Source organism: Pyricularia grisea, assembly GCF_004355905.1.
Source record: "Pyricularia grisea strain NI907 chromosome Unknown Pyricularia_grisea_NI907_Scaffold_7, whole genome shotgun sequence".
Taxonomy (NCBI): Eukaryota; Fungi; Ascomycota; class Sordariomycetes; order Magnaporthales; family Pyriculariaceae; genus Pyricularia; species Pyricularia grisea.
This window is the reverse complement of record NW_022156720.1, coordinates 2019186-2033582: the sequence shown is the minus strand read 5'-3', so window position 1 is coordinate 2033582 and position 14397 is coordinate 2019186. Positions and strand designations below refer to the sequence as shown.

The following is a 14397-nucleotide window of genomic DNA, read 5'->3' as shown; positions in this document are numbered from 1 at the left end:
AGTCCAGGTGTGTGTTGTACTATTAACCCCCTATCTGATGTCAAGAATGTCAGTCACTGACGGAGACATGTCTTGGGAGGTTTCTCTTATGGCCAAGACGTCCTGTTATGCAGCTGCTTTTGACCTACACAACCCAGTACTGATCTTCCATGTGTCAACAGCGTGTGTAAAAGTTCCAAGACTGCACGAAGGGCAAGATAGAGGCACGTTGCTTTACTGATGTTTTTTTTTCGTCACAAAGTTAGACTTTCGGTGCACCGCCTAGCTAGGACTAATTTGATACATCCTTTCATGCCAGTGCTACGCCCGGCCAACCCCGAAGGGCTAGGGTATATCATTTTCTTCGCATAAACTCACATATGGAGACTTTCCCGGCTGTGTCCAACAAAGACATACTTTTTGCCGCGACAAAGCCGAGCAGGAGGAGTACGTTCCCCTTCGTCGCTGGCCCCCTCTTCCTTGACAGGTTTCTCCGTGAAATACTCCGACGGGAGTTGCGGGAGTTGTCATCAGTTGCCATTACTGGCTTGTTCGTCCGATGACGACTTTTTGCGCCATCGCAGACAAGAAAAAAAAAAAGAGGCGTTCGATCCCCCGGACTTTCTAATTTGACAAGCCTTTCCTTTTATGGATCTGTCAAAGGTCCTTTTGGCAGATTTGATTGATTTTCAACAAATGTACGCGTGTACTCGACTGCTGAGACAAGCTATGGGTTCCTCTTCGTGGGACCTGATTTCGCTGACTCGAGGAGCCCTCTTTTTTACCATACCGAGTGGGTTGGGGGATGTGGTATTCGTCCGTGGGGGAGATGGAATATGGGAGGGGATGCTCCGTGTTTTCTTTTTTGTTGATCCTTAATAGGATACATGAGTCGGAGGCAGGCTAAATGTATAAATATACCATGGCAGATTTTCCCTTTTCTTCGCGAGGATGGCCATGGTAGTCAACCAAAGGCGGCGTGTGTGTGGTTATTGTTTGACTGTTTATAATACTCTCTTTTTTTTTTCTTTTGCTCTTGTTTTTTTTTTTCTGCATGTCCTCAGGGTGAATAATATAAGCCATGCTGCCTTTAGTCTCTTGTCTGGTGACACTTTTGCCGCTTGTGGCCCTCGCCAGCCCATCTCCCAAGCTCCAGAAGCGATTCATCTCGATTACGTGTCTCAAAGTTGGAGATACCGCAACGGCAACATGGACCAACAGCGCCGGCAAGACGTGCACCTTTACGGGCGTCGTGGGGAGCAACTTTGGAGCTAATCCAGCCGGCTCAGGAGAGTGAGTCTCATGATACCCCATCACACCCACAATCTCACTCGCTCGCGAGAGAGAAGAAAAGAAAGAAAGACAAAAAAAAAAAAAAAGAAAGAAAGAAGGGGGGATCTTTTGCTAACAAAAGATGTACGGCGGCTCTCAGCTACTCGTGTAATGGCCGATGTGGTGCTGGCTGCTCTGGAATGGCTCTAGGTAACGCTTACACCCAGGACTGCTTCTCTCACGACATATGCTCCTATTTCAACAGTGCGAGCGGTGGTGCAAGGTAAGAAGGGCGTGACCTTTTCTCCTCCCCTCTCTCGTTTCACTAGTCGGGATGTGGAATAGTGGGATATTCAAAGAAAAAGAGAGAGAGGGGGGGAAAGAAGAAAAAAAAAAAAAAAGAAAGAAGTATGAAAGCTGACCTCGACTGGATAAATAATAATGCAGTGACCCCAACTGTGGTTCTGCATTCAATGCTGCTATCGATGACACTGCCCTTGGCTCCTTGAGAGGGTGCGGGCAATCCAACCCTTCACTACCCGTTGTTAAGCCCTCGACGCAGCCTACCTGTAGTTGAACGGGTTTTATTTTTATTTTTTTATTTTTATTTTTTAGCGGTTGCAAAGGCGTTGTTGTTGGGGGGACAGATTATTTTCAAGGGTTGGATATTTTCCGAGGTTTACGAGTTCGCGGACTCGGAGAGCTAAATTCGGAAGAAGAGCTAATTTCTGCAGGGTGGGGTGGGCAGAGGTGAATTGATGACTCCGGCCCCGGAGGTCATGACCGGTGGGGAGGCGGGAAGAACACCGTAGGCTGGATCTTTTTGGTACCTGATTTCTTTTACAGGGAACCTGCCAGACTGAAAGCCATCGGTGATTTCGAGTGAACAAAGACGTTCTTGCTGTGTGTTAGGTGATACCCTGGAGCTGTAGAGTTTCTAACAGAATACTCTATTCTTAATTTTAACGTTGAGCTTACTTTTAAATGATTAGTGACAGAAACACATACACAAAAAGACAGCTATTAGCAAAACGTCAGTACTCACTGAGTCAACACAGGCCCGAGATAGTGCAAACAACCCACCTACGCTTCGCTGCGGTCATTTTGATACAGTAAGTGCAGAGATGTCATTGTATATATAGATGGGCCTCAGAACTGAAATTAATAGTACTAACCAAATTTACTGAGAAGCTGTATTCTAGACTGACTTGCCTAGTCTTTCTTTCTCATACCACTCTGTTTCTCTGCCAAAATGGCTGGTGAATCTACAGGGGCGCGGCCCAAAGTGCTGCTTTTGGGAACAATCGACCAGTAAGAAAACAATCTCTGGTCCCTGGTCACTTCAACGATTGGAACAGATCTCCAACCTCGAGTGACATGTTCTTCATGAGAAATATCCCATACCCTCAGCTCGCTCCGCCCCTATTACATTCCACCTTTGAAGCCCCCCTCCCTCCCCGCCAGCTTTCCTCCCCTTGTTCGAGACTAACACAAAACCCCCCCTTTTTTTTCCCCCATCCCACCAGCGCAGAAGAAGCCTGGGCAAACCTCTCCGCAAAGGCCGACATCGTCACCCCAACCTCTACAGACCGCGCATCCTTCCTCGCCGAGTGCGCATCGGGGGCATTCGCCGGCGTCGTGGCCGCATACCGCACCTTTGTCAGCGGGCGGACGACGGGCCGGATCGACGCGGAGCTGCTGGCGGCCCTACCCAAAACCCTGCGCTTCGTCTGCCACAACGGCGCCGGCTACGACCAGATCGACGTGGCGGCGTGCACGGCGGCGGGCGTGCGCGTCAGCAACACGCCGTCGGCCGTCGACGACGCCACCGCCGACGCCGCCATCTTCCTCGTGCTGGGCGCGCTGCGCAACTTTGGCCCCGGGATGCGGAGCTGCCGCGCCGGCGAGTGGATCGGCAACCCTGCGCCGGCGCTGGGGCACGACCCCCGGGGGAAAGTGCTGGGTATCCTGGGCATGGGCGGTATCGGCAGGAACATGGCCAAGAAGGCGGCTGTGTTTGGCATGAAGATCCGGTATTACAACCGGACCAGGCTGTCGGCCGAGCTGGAGGCCGAGTGCGGTGCTGAATATGTTGACTTCGACACGTTGCTCGCCACCAGCGATGTACTGAGTTTGAACTTGCCGTTGAACGTAAGTCGAGGCCTTGAAACACAATGTTTGACGTCATGATAGAAATCGAAAAGCACAAGATATACTAAAACATTCCTTCCTCATCAAAAAAACAGCCCAAAACCCGCCACACAATATCCCACGCCGAGTTCGCTAAGATGAAGCCCGGCGTCGTGGTCGTCAACACGGCTCGGGGCGCCGTCATGGACGAGGCGGCGCTCGTGGCGGCGCTGGACTCGGGCCGTGTCGCCTCGGCCGGCCTCGACGTCTACGAGGAGGAGCCCAAAGTCCACCCGGGACTGCTGGCCAACCACCGGTGCCTGCTGGTCCCGCACATGGGCACCTACACCGAGGAGACTCAGACCAAGATGGAAGAGGTCGCCATATCAAACGTCGTCGCTGCCATTGAGCAGGGCCAGCTCGTCACTGGCGTTCCGGAGCAGAGTGGTTTGACTTTCTGATTTATTTCGGGTTCAAAGGCCACTTTGCCTGCACTGCTTCAAAATGGTTAGATAATATAAGCTCAAAAGCCCTCGGATCGGGTTCGAACTGATCTTTGCGCAGGGAATCATGCATGCGCTTGCTCGGTCGGTTGCTGGCGTTCAAAAGGAAAAGGATCTCCACCCCTATTCATGCCGCAGAGGGCGCCATTTCCGAGCTTGAGTCTTTTACTTTGTCATAAGTGTCCAGGTCGCCTGGTGAGGCTCAAGAAGAATCCCAGTCATGCCAAATCTCTTTTTTGTCTATATCCGTGGCCTGGTTGAATGGGCCGTTCTCCACCTAAATACTGGCATTTACGCCATTTGCCACCCTTTTCCTGTGGGTTGGCATAACCTAGACGTATAAAACAAAACAAAAACCCGTGACAAGTGGACAAAAAAAGAACGCCTTTCCTTTGGTTAAACACAGAAAATTCGTCCATAAGGAATGGTGGGGATATCATCATCATGCTGCCAACGCCGAACTTTTGTTGAAAAGATGGTTCAGTTGCCTGCCCGTTTCCCACCTTGATTCCAGTAGTATATGTCCCCAAATGTAAGAACCGTAAAAAAAAATGCATTAAAAATCCCATTGGCTCTCGTTACCCGTGTAGCTTGGTTGTTGAATTAGTAGCGTCCGGCCGGCGGTGTAGATAGACAGGCCGGCACGGGGGTATCCAGTATAGCCTCGCAACGAACACGACATGTGTTTCAGCGACGATGTTACACGGATACGCTTAGTAGCGGTAGTGCTCGGGCTTGTAAGGGCCCTCGGCCGGCAGACTGAGATACTCGGCCTGGACGGGAGTGAGGGTCGAAAGCTCGACGTTGCAGTGGGCCAGGTGCAGCTTGGCGACCTCCTCGTCGAGGATCTTGGGCAGCACGTAGACCTTCTTCTCAAGCTTGCCCGACTTGGCAAACTCGACATACTTCTTGCCGAAAGCCTCGTCGTTGTTCTTGTAGAGCATGATCTGGGCCAGGACCTGGTTGGTGAAGGAGCAGGACATGACGAACGAAGAGTGGCCAGTGGCACAGCCCAAGTTGACCAGACGACCCTCAGCCAGGAGGATGATGTGACGGCCGTTGGCCATCAGGAAGCGGTCGACCTGGGGCTTGATGTTCTGGACGCTCTTGGCGTTGGCCTTGAGCCAGGCAACGTCGATCTCAATGTCGAAGTGACCAATGTTGCAGACGATGGCGTCGTTGGGCATCGCCTCGAAGTGCTTGCCGACCAGGATGTCACGGCAACCAGTGGTGGTGACGAAGATCTGACCGATAGAAGCAGCCTTCTCCATGGTGGTGACCTGGAATCCGGCCATGGCAGCCTGGAGGGCGTTGATGGGGTCGATCTCAGTAACGATGACGCGAGCCCCCATGCCGTGCAGGGCCATGGCGCAGCCCTTGCCGACATCACCGTAACCAGCGACGACGGCAATCTTGCCAGCAATCATGACATCGGTGGCACGCTTGATACCATCAACAAGCGACTCACGGCAGCCGTACAGGTTGTCAAACTTGGACTTGGTGACAGAGTCGTTGACGTTGATGGCAGGGACCAGGAGCTTGCCCTCCTTGAGCATCTTGTAAAGGTGGTGGACACCGGTGGTGGTCTCCTCCGACACACCGTAGCATTCAGACAGCATCTCGGGGTACTTGTCGTGGACGAGATGGGTAAGGTCACCACCGTCGTCAAGAATCAGGTTCAGCTTCTTGCCGTCCTTGAAGGCTAGGAGCTGCTGCTCGAGGCACCAGTTGTACTCCTCCTCGGTCTCGCCCTTCCAGGCAAAGACTGGGACACCAGCGGCGGCAATGGCAGCAGCGGCGTGGTCCTGGGTGGAGAAGATGTTGCATGAAGTCCAGGTGACCTCGGCGCCCAGCGCAGTCAGGGTCTCGATAAGGACAGCAGTCTGGATGGTCATGTGCAAGCAACCGGCGATACGGGCACCCTTGAGGGGCTGGTCGGCAGCGTACTTCTCACGGGTCTGCATAAGACCAGGCATCTCGTTCTCGGCCAGCTCGATCTCCTTGCGGCCGAAGGCGGCAAGAGAGAGGTCGGCGACCTTGAACTTGTGGGCGGGGGCGGCCATTGTGAGACTGAATGAATGCTACAAGTCAGATCCGTGCCCTCTCAGACGAAATGATTGATCGATCGGAATGATGGTGAACTTACAGAGAACCTGAGACTTGGGAAGAAATAAGATAAAGGGACTGCTAGAGAATATTAAGCAGTGTTAGTTTCAAAGAGCTTGCAATGCTGTTTAATCTACCCCGCAAGATATTCTTCCTGCTTGCACATCTGGGGTACTTGGGTTGTAAGTCCTGGGCTTGAGGGGCGCGTACCTTTGCACGGAGGGAGAAAAAAAAGAAGGATGAATGAAGGAGAAAGGCAGTTCAAGCACAGAAGGATGAACAGTTGGGAGGCGGACAACAAGGTTTTAAAAAAAAAAGTTGATAAGAGGGAGGAGCTCGAATTTCCAAAGTAGGGTGCCCTCCACTACGTGGGGCAATTTGGCCAAACAGCTCGCGGTGAAGGAAATCGAGCTTGAACCTTGCCCAATTGAGAAGAGTGCCCCTCCACAACCCCTCTCAAAAGTTTCGGCAGCTGCGTGAAGGGTGCCCAAACCCATTCATGGACCTGACTGAGTTGGGAGTTGGGACCAGAGTTCCAAGCAACCAAGTCAGTCATCGGTACACATCGCAACCTTATTCGGACTTTTGAATGTGTTTATATTTATGAAAGCCTAGAAAATCGCAAGCAAGTACCATGTCAAACGTGGCTAGAGGCACTACTATAGAATGAATAGATCCGATCTAGTAGTCAGGCATACTGGCAACAATCCAGTCCGTGCCCTCGGTAGAAAGACCAGACGTTTTGAGTGAAGCCCGAAAACACCGAATCCGAAGTTGAGAGCTTGCCACTCCACTTTGGACTCGGCGTTGAGTACCCGCCCGTGATGCCTTCAGACTCCCAAAAAGTTTGCGCTGTGTCGCAAAGGGAAAACCATGCTCCTACCGGCCGCGGTATCTCCAGGTAAGACTACAGGTGGACGTGCTTGGCTGGTTTTTTTTTTCTCTGGTTTTTTTTTTTTTTTTTCTCTTTGGATTGCCTTGAGCTCAAAACCACGGCTTGCTCGATTCATGAGTTTTCAGCCCCTCTCTTTGATTCTCTAAAAGCACGAGAAACAAACCAATGGCACGCCGCGAAACCAACCACGCTTTTCATCCAGCGTTCCCCGTCCCGTTCACGTCCTGACCAACGAAGAATCCCTTAACAAACCCTTGAACGCCATACAATATGCACATCCATTAAAAGAAGCACGGCTGTCGTCCGAGGCCGTGATAGATAAGTCTTTTTTCACATCATTCCCTACTGAGTTTTGTTTACTCGGTCAAAAGGCTACCCCGAACTGCAAACATCTTTGCACTGACGTTGGCCGTGAATCCGTCAACCTGCTTGCTGTACTGCTCAACTTGCCTGGCGTTCAGCATACCCTCAAGCCTGCTAGGCTCTTGGGGCAGCTTGAATAGCCTCTTCCACTCATCATCTGGCAGCGGCTCCTGCTTCGCCGCAGCACGCGCGGCATTCTCAGCCTTGCGCTTAGCTTGCCACGCCGTGATCTTGGCTTGCTCCCGTGTCATCTGGCGTTGGTAGTACTGGTGGTTGTTGAGGTCCGTGTAGTGAGCCTCTATGCTGTCGAGCAGAAGATCGCATGTCTTCTCCAGGAAGGGGTCAATCGACAGCTCCAGAGAGTCGATCGAAGGGTATGGAGGGATGTCGACGGGCTCCCGCTGGAGTTCTGCCAAAGAGGCGGGAATGGTGATTTCAGAACCGGCAGCAGGCGCTGACGGAATCTGGTGTAGGTAAGTGGTGAGGAGGTGCGAGTTGTGGATGACAACGGGCATCTCAATGAGGATATCCTTGTATGTGAGTTTAGTCTTCTGGAGGCTATAGTGCAATTAAATTTAGTGTCAGCGCAAATGTTCGGCATCGGTCGGTCCTGAATCAGGAGAGTTCATACTTTTCGGTAGTAAACTTGTTCTCCTTAAGGGCTGTCATAAAGGCAGTAGAGAGTCTGAAGGCGCGCAGAGACAGAGAAGCCTGTGAACTCCTGCTCACGTCGTGGACGAGAGCGATAGCCTTGGGGTTTTCGCGTTGGTAGTGTGCCTGGTTCTCGATGAAGCTCATTGTGACAAAGTTGCCCATGGTCGCGCTGGTGTACCAGCCCACGCAGTTGGCATCAACGTTGACCTCGCGCAAGTGCTTGATCATCTCGGCCTGGTACATGAGGTTCGCCTTGGACCTGGGGGCGGCAGCAGCCTGTGCTGAGGCATCGCGCTCGCTCTGGTGGCTGTCAACGTTGGCGACATCGACGGTGGGGAAGTTGAGCGAGTTGGTGACCTCCACGAGGGTGTCATTGTCCATGCCCACGATGGATCCGGTCGCGATGGTCGGGAACGAAGACGAGCAGTGCTTGGCTATCTTCATCACAACCTAAAGGCCATACCATAGGCATTTCTTAGTGACTTGCACAGTGGGGCAAAACCCTCCTACATAGATGGCTTTTTGGATTGCGGGCGCCACGTACCAGTGCTTCCACCTGCACCGACTTGATCGGCGACTCCTTGAAAGTGTCCGCCATGATTTCGGTCCTGTTCAGCAGTTGGTCCTTTGAAAATACGGTCGGCCGGGTGTCTATTTGGGTGATTTCCGGCACAGGTTCGGGCTCGGAGTGGTCGTCGTCGTCGTTTGAACCGGGCGCAAAGTACTTTGGTGGGAGGGTGTCTGACTTTTCGCCTACCGGAAATGTGCGAATTGTGGGAAGGCGGGATTCAGTGGCAGAAATGCACTGGGGAGCAACTCACTCACTTTGCCCAAGTGGTCCGGCCATGTGCGGGGTGGGGGTAACTTGGACGATTTGATCCGCTCACCCCACCTCAAGGGCGAAATGCTGGAGGAAGTTTCACTCCGACAGTCAATATTTCACAGCTGAAGAGGCAAAAGTGACCAAGCATCCCACTCTGTCCCCCACGCTTTCGAGGTCACAAAGCTTTCGTTTAATATTAAAGTCATGACCAATAACTGATATTTCTTTGTAGCAGAGCCTCATATACCCCTGGATCTTGTTTTCAACGACATGTCATCTTTATTTTTTTGGTCGATTTTTGCTCCAACGACGCGGTTTTTGATGCATCTCTTTCCAACTGGGCGAGGTACTGAGCTGAGAAGCTTAAGAAACCAAGCAGCAGCCGTGCTAGAAGCACTCCACCCCTGGAGCCCTCACCTTACCCCTCAATTCTTTTCAGCAACGGTCGGTACGGGTTAATCAGGTCCTTATTCCTATATGTGCTGATCAGTACCTTGCTATTCTTTTTATCTTCGGAAGATACTTCCGCTGTTCCCTTCAGGAGTGTTCATTTTATGTCGACCAAGGGTCTCACCGCTAACCCTGGCAGATTTCCACATGTTCAATCGATTGTTCCATACTTTGACACTTTGTTTTTTCCTTCTTCTTCTTCCGGAACCGATGATCTACAGAGTACTTCATATTGATTACTCTGGTATTCTATTGTTGTATCAAGTGATATCAGGTTTGAATTCTGTTCCCTAACCTCTATAACCCCAAGAAAGGAAAAAGGAAGAAATCACCACTTTCCACGTTTCCCTTCCTTTAGTTGCTCTATTAATTATCTACCACCCTCCTTGCCGTTACTCGCATGGCACTAGTGTAGTATCTGCCAGCCAAGTGGTGCCACGCTTTCAAGGTTACCTCCTCTTACTCAGGTTCCCCTCCATCTCTCCTCTCCACACATTAACTTCCAATCTCAACCGAGCCGTGTTAAGCTCCAACTCTCAACCCCGGCGCGCACGGTCAGTTCGTATCGCTCTAATTCGTGCCAGGCGTATAGCGAAGCTGCTTTCATGGCCTCTCGGTGAGCAGGCCCGACATTGCCGCGCCGGGCATGTTGCTTTGATGTCCACACGCAAGTCGCCAGATTGTGCCCCTGCTCATCAGGATATTCGCCAAACCAGTACCTGGAGAATGTTAGAGCTCGCCCGGACCATTGATTTGTGGCTGCACAAATTGGAAGTTGCAAGAAAAGGAGAGGAAAGATACAAACGACAAGAAGGGGAAAAAAAAACCTACTTCAAGAAACCTCCACTTGCTGTAGCTTCAGCGTGAGCGTATCTGTCAAGCTCTACCAAGTGGGAATAGTCGGCGTCGGGTTTGATTTGTGACCGAAATGCCACGATATAGAAAGAAGTCTCTTTCCAATCATGGCCGTGACGCTGGTTGAGCCGTCCAAGATGTTGGATGATTTCTTGCCAGTTAAAGCTCTCTTCATATGATGCGGTCCGGAAGTCATCCCTGACATTGTTCATATACACCAAGGCCTGTGCCAAAAGTTGGTTCTCTACATCGACCGAGTCGAGATCGAGCAGATGTGGCTTCTCTGTATAAGGCGAGACCAGCAGATACCTGGTGTCGTCCTCGCTGTCTTCTGGTGTCTCGAGGCGTTCAGGGGTTGAGATGGCGCTTACTTGAACCTCGACATTTGAGCATATCTTCTCATAATGCCCGTCGAACGTGGCGTCAAAGCTGATGCAAAATGGATCTGAAGGCATGGCGTATGTGCCTGCCCTGGTTCTTGGGCGCCGGAAGATTGGTAAGGCGGCACTGAAATGATAAGTTGCAGGATCAATCTCAAGTGAGGCGAATGTCCGATGCTCTATACAAGTTGTATATTTTCTGGCGCTGTAACAAAAAACTTGCTCAAGAAGATAACGGATAGGCTCTTTCCTTGGTCGAGTGACGATGGCAGCGTGGTGACTGTGTAAGGCAGTTCAATGTCAAGTCTGTCTGAGAAGCGTGATATTTTTTGTATAACAACAATGATGGATCAAGTTGAATAGGTAAGTGATGCTTTGGATTCGTGGTAAAGTTGTCACCAAGTGACATATGTTTTGGTCGAAGTTGAAACGTGCGAGCTCGAATGTCGTCTTGAACGAAGACAGTCGAGCGTGAGTCGTTTTATAGGGAACAAATATAATATGGCGGCATAGACACTTCTCATCCTTGACAAGGCTCCGTCTATCAACTTCCTGCTGTCCGGAAGTCATGCATCTGTGGACCCATTACTTAAAATACACGGTACAGGATATGACCATGTTGCCAAGTGCTTCCCCAGTTGAAGTGCGGCTATGGGTGATAGGATAGCCGATGACTGTGGATGTATGTATGTACCTATGAAGGAAGGGGTGCGAAGTCGCAGACAAACGAGCGGTGGAAGTGATAAGGCCATTTCGGCTCGAAACCAACCAACAAAGATGGACGAGGTGGTATTCGCGTCGTTAGCGGCAGTTATCTTGCGTACCTCGCCAGGAGAATTGCGACCATGCGCCATAACGTGAACGATAGCAATGCGCCAGCAAAAAAAGGACTGCACTCTGCGGTAGAAAAGAAAAAGCTCCACCTTTTCGCAATGCCCGGCTTGGATTGCCACTCCCTGTGTGCATGGTGGTGCTGTTACACATGGGACAATCGCGCCATCTAGCCGACGACTGATGCCATGCCCGATTGGGGGACTAACTGACAAAGTTTTTTTTTTTTTTTTTTTTTTTTTTTTTTTTTTTTTTTTTTCTTTTGAACTTTTCCCGCAATTTCCGAGCAACGGTTGGCCTGCCTGCTGGAATTTTCGTCCTGACTAAGGTAGGCGGGAGGCCGATCACGTTCGAAATTGACAGTCCTCGACAAAACAAACAACCATCTTTGGGTCCTTACGACGTTTCAGGCACTGGCATGCAAGTACTCCACTAAACTGGGTTGTATTTGAACCTAGAGATTTCTCGGTTCTTGGTTCCAATTCCCTCCTCCTTCTTTTAGGGGGGGTGTGAAAGTGAAAGGAAAAGGGAAAGGACACACATGCTTCCCATGCAAGACAAAAGGCAAGCCTCATGCAGTAGCACTCCAGCTATAGCCTATCACTCACCCCCTCAAGACACGGCAAAATTTTGGCAGGGACCGTTATGGTGGCTCCCGGCGAATCAGATCGGACCATCCCCTCCCGTGTCCCCCTGTACTCGCCGCTTTGGGCTCTGGCGTCCGGCTGTATTAGCGACTGCAATGTCTGTTTTTGGTCGGAGCAGCAGCCCGGAGACCGGGCCGCAGATCGATGGTGGTCGTACCATCGGTTCTTGCTCATCCGAAGTGTACTGTACGTCGTTCCCTTTTGTCCTCTTTTGAATTTTATTTTTTCTCATCCTTTGCCGAACCTCTCACCTATCTCTATCTTTTCTATTAAAAATGCTACCGATGCACGTATGGTTTCGCCAAGCCAAGCGAGCTGCAGATCGCCAGAGCCAGTAAGTTTTTCGCAGCCCAGATAAGTAAGTATGCGATGTGTGGTCTTTTTTTGTCTTGTCTCTTGTCTATCCCTTATATTGTTTCAATTTTTTTCTTACTTTTTTTTTATCGTGTGTCACCCTCCAAAATGACAAGTAATACAGCCCTGCAGTCGAATGCAACTATCCCACACCACCATCATTTTCACCTCTCAAAGATAACATGCACAATTGAACCAAAAGAGAAAGAAAAAAGAAAAAAGAGAGAAAAACCAACCAGGCTACATGGCATATCTTGGCCTACATCCCACAACGGTATTTGGCTCATCATCAAATCTAACCGAGACGCATGTACGAATTGGCCAAGCGTTTATGTGACCGGGCTCGCATTAACTACCGCGGCTCAATATCGTGCCGTTCAACTCTCACCTTTACTTGCTCACAAGGGTCTCGTAGGTTTTTTTTTTTTTTTTTTTTTTTTTTTTTTTTTTTTTCCTCTCTCTCTCTCTCTCTTTGGCTATCAGGCCCCGAGATAGCCATGTCATATCCCTGCCGCTTCTACACGATTTTTTCCGCCATTTATGATGCAACACCGAGGTTGCCCGCCTCAATGCGATGCTGCACTTGAACTTGACAGAATCTTGTTTTTTTTCCCCTCGTTGTTCCACTTTATACAATGAGTAGTCGCAGGCGCATCGACATAGGAAAGGTTTGCGATTTTATATACCGCCCTCATCCTTGTCTGCACCTTTGCCGCCTTTTAGCCAGACCTTTGCAACCTCGTACGTTCCCAAGTACAACCCGCTACCAAGTGCCGTCCACCCGGCTCGGAATAAACCGCCGCGAAACAGCCCACGTACTCCAAGCTCCCGGTAGACGTCCTTGGCTATCCGGAGCCCACCGCTGTTGTTACTGCTGCTGCTACTGCTGCTGCTACTGCTGATGTTACCGCTGCCACTAGATTTCTGGTCCCCAGTCATCAGCATCATGCGCGTCTTGACAACGTCAGTCGGCGTCGTCAAGACTGCCGCAACCGACCCGCTCAGCGCCGCGCTAGAGCCGTTGACGAGCCCAGTCTCCAGCAGGCCCTGGCCCTCCTCAATGCCGCCGGCCTCCTTGCGCGACCTGCGCCTATCGTCCCGCTGCCGCCAGATCGCCCCCCTGACGTACTCAAACATGGGGAACTGCATCGCCGTGAACGGAAGGTTCCGAGCCGCCAGGGCAGTGTAGCCCGTCCACAGGCGGCGCCAAGCCCCGCCCTCGGAGCTCTGTAGCATTCGAAACGCCTGGAGGGACGTGCTTTTGCTGCTACTGCTGCTGCTACTAGTACTGCTACCACCACTGGTTCCAGAATCGCTGCGTATCATTTGAGCGTTCTGCTTAATCACTTCGGCAGGCGTGAGAACTGCGCATGAGGCCAGCTCGGCGCTGCCAGACGCAAGTGCATGGACGAGCGGGCTCGGGGCACCCTCGGGGAGCGCCTTTGAGAAGCCTGTTTTTGCCGATTCGTAGGTGGTGAAGAATATGCCGGCTTTTTTTTCGAGACGGGATCCCAAAGTCAGTTTCTTGGTTTGCTCTATTTTGGGACCCATTCCAAAACTTCGTTTTCTTGATTTTTCGACTGGATCTTGTGCAAAATCAGAGGAACAGTTTGCTTCTCACTTACCTGCAGGCAAAGTTGCTATGATGACACTGCCCACGCCCTGATACAGACCTCTGAATGTACCTTTTGGTACATTTTTGATAGCTGCCGAGGAAGAGCCCGACTTTTTATATGTGTCTAGGTAGTCCTGGCTTTGGTAGCGGGTTTTGAGCGTATCGAGTGGATAGACGAGGAGGTCAATGGTGAAAGCTGCTATTGCGCCTGCCTGTGCATGTGATGTGTGAGCTGCTTGGTAGATACGAATGGCAAGATACCTTAGGTGCCTTATGGTTATATGACTTGACGAATAATATGTGGACTCGGAGCCTTGATAGATTTGCACTTACAACCAAGACCTCTGTGTGACTGTTATCACTCATGGTATTGAATTAAATTTGGACTTTTAGTAAATGAGAATCCGAGTACATCTTTTTCTTCAGAAAAAAGATAGTTCTTTAAAAAATTCTCATGAATTGAAAACGGAACCCGACGACAGGAACCAAGTCCAGGACATATAGCTTGCAAAAGACGGACCTATGACGACATCAAGAGCT

General features: G+C 50.8%; 6 protein-coding genes across 6 annotated transcripts; 2 read left to right on the top strand and 4 right to left on the bottom strand.

The window, feature by feature from the left end:
• Nucleotides 1-1060: 1060 nt before the first annotated feature.
• PgNI_09607 (uncharacterized protein) lies at nucleotides 1061-3842 on the top strand (the record flags this gene model as incomplete). The annotated part of the gene is made up of 6 exons (XM_031129589.1): nucleotides 1061-1272; nucleotides 1412-1534; nucleotides 2321-2363; nucleotides 2468-2562; nucleotides 2778-3402; nucleotides 3498-3842. 6 exons carry the CDS (start codon nucleotides 1061-1063, stop codon nucleotides 3840-3842), a joined length of 1443 nt encoding a protein of 480 aa, XP_030977513.1.
• A 755-nt stretch (nucleotides 3843-4597) lies between these two features.
• On the bottom strand, nucleotides 4598-5947 carry PgNI_09606 (uncharacterized protein; the record flags this gene model as incomplete). The annotated part of the gene is made up of 1 exon (XM_031129588.1): nucleotides 4598-5947. One exon carries the CDS (start codon nucleotides 5945-5947, stop codon nucleotides 4598-4600), a length of 1350 nt encoding a protein of 449 aa, XP_030977512.1.
• Nucleotides 5948-6602: 655 nt separating this feature from the next.
• On the bottom strand, nucleotides 6603-8634 carry PgNI_09605 (uncharacterized protein). The gene is made up of 3 exons (XM_031129587.1): nucleotides 8447-8634; nucleotides 7880-8352; nucleotides 6603-7806 (listed from the first exon to the last, which is right to left on the bottom strand). The coding sequence occupies exons 1-3, from the start codon at nucleotides 8498-8500 to the stop codon at nucleotides 7242-7244; spliced, it is 1092 nt and encodes a 363-aa protein (XP_030977515.1). The 5' UTR covers nucleotides 8501-8634; the 3' UTR covers nucleotides 6603-7241.
• Nucleotides 8635-9683: 1049 nt separating this feature from the next.
• Nucleotides 9684-10950, bottom strand: PgNI_09604 (uncharacterized protein; the record flags this gene model as incomplete). Its single annotated transcript, XM_031129586.1, has 2 exons — nucleotides 10007-10950; nucleotides 9684-9894 (listed from the first exon to the last, which is right to left on the bottom strand). The coding sequence occupies exons 1-2, from the start codon at nucleotides 10483-10485 to the stop codon at nucleotides 9684-9686; spliced, it is 690 nt and encodes a 229-aa protein (XP_030977514.1). The 5' UTR covers nucleotides 10486-10950.
• Nucleotides 10951-11983: 1033 nt separating this feature from the next.
• Nucleotides 11984-13475, top strand: PgNI_09603 (uncharacterized protein; the record flags this gene model as incomplete). Its single annotated transcript, XM_031129585.1, has 2 exons — nucleotides 11984-12074; nucleotides 13078-13475. The coding sequence occupies 2 exons, from the start codon at nucleotides 11984-11986 to the stop codon at nucleotides 13473-13475; spliced, it is 489 nt and encodes a 162-aa protein (XP_030977959.1).
• PgNI_09602 (uncharacterized protein) lies at nucleotides 12921-14223 on the bottom strand (the record flags this gene model as incomplete). The annotated part of the gene is made up of 3 exons (XM_031129584.1): nucleotides 12921-13732; nucleotides 13868-14069; nucleotides 14191-14223. The coding sequence occupies 3 exons, from the start codon at nucleotides 14221-14223 to the stop codon at nucleotides 12921-12923; spliced, it is 1047 nt and encodes a 348-aa protein (XP_030977957.1).
• Nucleotides 14224-14397: the final 174 nt, after the last annotated feature.